The sequence below is a fragment of the Malurus melanocephalus genome, unplaced genomic scaffold, assembly GCF_030028575.1.
Source record: "Malurus melanocephalus ecotype Western Australia unplaced genomic scaffold, MMel_1.1 scaffold_96, whole genome shotgun sequence".
Taxonomy (NCBI): domain Eukaryota; kingdom Metazoa; phylum Chordata; class Aves; order Passeriformes; family Maluridae; genus Malurus; species Malurus melanocephalus.
The window spans coordinates 2,308,238-2,313,105 of NW_026623328.1; the positions used below are offsets into that span (position 1 = coordinate 2,308,238).

The window sequence follows — 4,868 nt, forward strand, 5'->3', positions numbered from 1 at the left end:
GAAGCTCAGTGTGGGATGTCCGGAAATTTGGTAAATGGGGGAACAGTGGGATTGGGGAGGATTTGGGGGTTTTGGGGTTTTTGGGATTGAGGAGGGAAGAATGAGATTGGGGAGGGTTTGGGGTTTTTGGGATCAAGGAGAGGGAACAGTGGGATTGGGGTGAATTCGGGGTTTTTTGAATTTTGGGGGTTTTGGGATTGAGGAGAGAGCAGCGAGATTGGGGACAGTTTGGGGTTTGGGGTCGAGGAGGGAACAGCGGGATTGGGGAGGGTTTGGGTTTTGGGGATTTTTTTGGTTTTTGGGGTTTTTGGGATCGAGGGGGGAATGGTGGGATTGGGGTGGGTTTGGGATTTTTGGAGTTTTGGGTGGTTTGGGGGTTTGGGGGTTTTGGGGGGTTTTTGGGATCAAGGAGAGAACAGCAGGATTGGGGTGTGTTTGAGGGATTTGGGGTAGAGGAGGAGGAAGAACGGGTTTGGGGTGGATTTAGGATCGAGGAGGGGGATCAGCCATTGTGACCCTGCTGTGACCCTGCTGTCCCCTCCCTTAGGGTGCCGGCCCCAATTTCCTGACGCTGGTGGAGCCCTATGGGGTCGGGCTCCTGGTGTGCGGCACCGGSGGCTGCGCTCCCACCTGCTGGAATGTGGTACGGGGCTTGGGGAATGGGAACGACCCCATGGGGACCCCACTGAGACCCTGATCCCATTGGGACCCTTGGAGACCTCCTGAAAGTCCCGACCCCACTCAGTGTCCCCTTTTGTCCCTGACCCCACTTCGTGTCCCCAACCCCACTGAGTGTCCCCTCAGTGTCCCTGACACCATTCAGTGTCCCCATTTCTGTCCCTGACCCCACTGAGTGTCCCCATTTGTCCCTGACTCCATTCTGTCCCATTCTGTCCCATTCTGTGCCATTTTATCCCATTCTGTCCCATTTTTTCCCATTCTGTCCCATTTTGTCCCATTCTGTCCCTGTCCCCATTCTGTACTATTTTATCCCATTCTGTCCCTGTCCCCATTCTGTACCATTTTATCCCATTCTGTCCCATTTTATCCCATTTTTTCCCATTTTGTCCTGTTTTGTCCCTTTTCAGACCCACAGGACTCAGAGCCCGCCCTGGGACGGCCGAGGCATCGCCCCGTTCACCCCCGACCCCAACACTCTCGTCCTTATTGACGGTAAATCACAATTTTCCCCTTTCCCCCCCTTTTTTTCCAGGGTCGGTGACAAAAGTGACCCCCTGAGGTGGCCCCGAGGGCTCTGTCCCCTGCTCCAGGTGGCTTTGGGGGTTTCTGTGGGTCCCTGTTCCCAAAAAATCCCTTTTTCCCTCATTTCTCCCTCAATCCCATTCCCAAAACCCCCTTTTCCCTCATTTCCCCCTTATTTTCCCATTCCCAATCCCCTTTTCCCTCATTTCCCCCAATCCCATTCCCAATCCCCTTTCCCCTCATTTTCCCCAATCCCATTCCCAATCCCCTTTTCCCACATTTCCCCCAATGTCCGTGTGTCCGGCAGGTCAGGACATTTACTCCACCATCAAGAAGAGCCAGCAGAACGGGAAGATCCCGCGCTTCCGGCGGGTCCGGGGCGGCAGCGAGCTCTACACCAGCGACACCGTCATGGACAGTAAGACATGGGGACAGCCACTGGATGGGGGATTGGTCACCTGAGAACTCCAAGGGGATCCCAGAGGGGCTTGGACACTCTGGAGCTCCGAGGGGATGTGGGGAAACTGGAGGGGTTTGGTCACCTCAGAGCTCCGAGGGAATCCTGGTGGGTTTGGTCATTCCGGAGCTCCGAGGGGATAGGGGGTCCCGGCACGGTTTGGTCACTCCAGAGCTCTGAGGGGATGGGGGGTCCTGAGGGAATTCAGACACCCCTGAGCTCCAAGGGGATCCCAGAGGGGCTCGGTTCACCCCAGAACTCCGACAGGATGAGGGGAAACTGGAGGGATTTGGTCACGTCAGAGCCCCGAGGGGATGAGGGGAAACCAGAGGGGTTTGGTCAGCTCGGAGCTCCGAGGGAATCCTGATGGGTTTGGTCATTCTGGAGCTCCAAGGGGATGAGGGGAAACTGGAGGGGTTTGGTCACCTCAGAGCTCCGAGGGGATGGGGGATCCCAGAGTGGCTTGGACACCTCGGGGCTCCGAGGGGATCCCGATGGAGCTCGGCCATCCCACAGCTCCCACGGAATGTCCCCTGTGTCCACCCGAGCTCCTCATGTGGGGTCAGAAGCGGGGAGTGACCAGCACCCGGCAGGAGGGACCCGCTGACCCCTCAGCTGTGGGAATTTCTCCCCAAACTTCCCCTCCCGCCCTAAATTTCCCGTTCCCCGCAATGGGGAAATGGGGCCAGGGAGGAAGGAAATGGGGTTGTGCAAAAGTGCCCGGGGCCTTGGGCAACTTCTGCTGGGCAAACACCGGCCCAGGGCGGGGACAGGCTGGGGACAGGGAGAGGTCACCCGGGAGGGTTCACGGGAGGTCGTGGGGGCTGCTCAGGGGCTCCGGGAAATTATTGGGGTGGAAAAGGGAATGAAAAGAACGCAGGGATAAAATGGGGTGGTGTCGTGGGTTTAAAACCTGATTTCTTTCCCAATCCGAGWCACGGCACCAAAAATGTCGTGGTTTGGACTGTGCTGAAAGCCAAAAGCACTACASCCACGATGTTCTCTCCTTTCCCCCACCGGAGAGGAAGAAGGGAGAGCAAAAGCCCAATTATCACAAAAATTTATGGCTTTCAGATAATGTAACRTAATTGAGAGAAAGATATGTATATGCKCCAGACAATGGTCAGACAGGCTGAATAACTTAAGYTGCAAAATAGATTTATTACTACAAACTACTAAGAATACTACYGCAGTGGGGAGGGGAACAAAGATAGGGAAAAATTTACAAGGAGAAGAAAAATAAAAATGGACATTTTAAGACACCTGTTATTCTTTCCGGGACCCATCTNTTCCTCGTTTTTGGCTTCTAATCAGTTCAGTCCAGTCCTCAAAGGCCAGGTTTTTCTCCTCAGAGCAAGGTCTCACTCCTTTTCTATACAGGTCTCTCATTGATGAAATAGTCCTTTTGAGAACAACTTATTTTCTCCATGCTCGAGAACCACAGCAATAGCACAGCAAGCCAATCCCATCTTCTCCTTACTGTGATCTTGGGTCTCCATTTTTCTTCTTACATCTCCTCACCCTCCTGCTCTCTTTTTCCCCAGTGCATGATACTAACAATCTAAAACTACATGGCGGCCGCCCCTATCTTGTTTTGAATTCTTCGTAAGTACAAGACAATCCGTCATCACAGAGGTGTAACCATCCTGTGCAATTGGCCCAGCAGCCTGTCCATCAACCTCAGAGCCACAATGGATTGGCTCTAAAACACAGGGGGTAGGGCTCCTTTCGCTGGAGAAGAAGGAGAAAGCTTCTAGAACTTTCTCACAGGAGCCATCTTTGTGGTTTCTTGGTCCCAACCTCCTACCACCAAAAATCGGACCAAGTAAAACCATGACAGGAGGGGAAATCAAACCCAAASCAAACTAAACCCAAACCAAACCCAAAGCCAAACCTAAACCCTGACAGTTTKGGGGCTGCTGGGCTGATCCCTGGACATTACCGGCCCTGGGATTCAGATGAAATTCCAGATCAAATCCCAGATGAAATCCCAGGTGAAATTCAGGGTGAAAATCCAGATGAAATGCTGGGTGAAATTCCAGATGAAATTCCAGATGAAATTCAGGGTAAAATTACGGATGAAATTCCAGATGAAATTCAGGGCAAAATCCCAGATAAAGTTCCAGATGAAATTCTGGATGACATTCCAGATGAAATTCCAGATGAAATTCAAGATGAAATTCAAGATGAAATTCTGGGTGAAATCCTGGGTGAAATTCTGGATGAAATCCCAGATGAAACTCTGCTGAAATGGTCGTCCCTTCCGTCCCCAGACCCGCAGTTTGTCAAGGCCACCACCCTGCGGCACGAGGAGCCCCACCAGGACAAGATTTATTATTTCTTCCGCGAGGACAACCCGGACAAGAGCCCCGAGGCACCGCGGAACATCTCCAGGGTGGCCCAGCTGTGCAAGGTGACTAAGGGTGACAATGGGGTGACAGAAGGGTGACCTCAGGGTGACAAAGGAGGTGAGAAAGGGTTTGATTTGGGTTTGATTTGGATTTGATTTGGGTTTGGTTTGGGTTTTTTATCTTCGGGGATGGAGAGAATTCCGCGTTCTGCCTCACTGGGATATCCGAGTAACGCGATTGTGGGACGGAGATTTGGGGTGTCCCCGTCCGTCCCTGACCCTGTCCCCACGTCCCCGCGTCCCCGCCTCCCCTGTCCCCTCCAGGAGGACAAAGGAGGCACCAGCTCGCTGTCAGCCTCCAAGTGGACCACGTTCCTCAAGGCCACCCTGATCTGCGTGGACCCGGCCACCAAGGGCAACTTCAACTGGCTGCAGGACGTCTTCATCGTCCCCGCGGACGACTGGCGGCACTCCAAGGTCTACGGGCTCTTCACCAACACCTGGTGAGGGCTGCTGGCCCCAAAATCCTTTTTTCCCACTCGGGCAGGTGCTGTGACACCCCAGTCTCACCCTGACCATCCGATTGTCACCGCAGGGGCAGCTCGGCTGTGTGCGTTTACTCCTTCGGTGACATCGACGCCGTGTTCCGGACGTCGCGGCTCAAGGGCTACCACGGCCCCAACCCGGAGGTCAAACCAGGCCAGGTGAGGCAGGGGCGGGAGCGTCAGGGTGAAATTCTGGGTGAAGTTCCGGATGAAATTCTAGATGAAATTTGGGTGAAATTCTAGCTGGAATTCCAGATGAAATTCCTGGTGAAATACTGGGTTAAATTCCAGATATGAAATTCCAGATGAAATT

The 4,868-nt window shown here is 53.5% G+C and overlaps 1 protein-coding gene across 1 annotated transcript in view; it reads left to right on the plus strand.

Moving 5' to 3' along the window:
- SEMA7A (semaphorin 7A (John Milton Hagen blood group)) overlaps positions 1-4,868 on the plus strand; it is a 29,824-nt gene that overhangs the window by 18,990 nt on the left and 5,966 nt on the right. Inside the window, exons 3-9 of the mRNA XM_057368770.1 lie at positions 5-30; positions 548-643; positions 1,089-1,173; positions 1,511-1,621; positions 3,934-4,073; positions 4,335-4,513; positions 4,606-4,714. Coding sequence (XP_057224753.1) covers positions 5-30; positions 548-643; positions 1,089-1,173; positions 1,511-1,621; positions 3,934-4,073; positions 4,335-4,513; positions 4,606-4,714 — 746 coding nt within the window. The remainder of the gene's footprint in view (positions 1-4; positions 31-547; positions 644-1,088; positions 1,174-1,510; positions 1,622-3,933; positions 4,074-4,334; positions 4,514-4,605; positions 4,715-4,868) is intronic.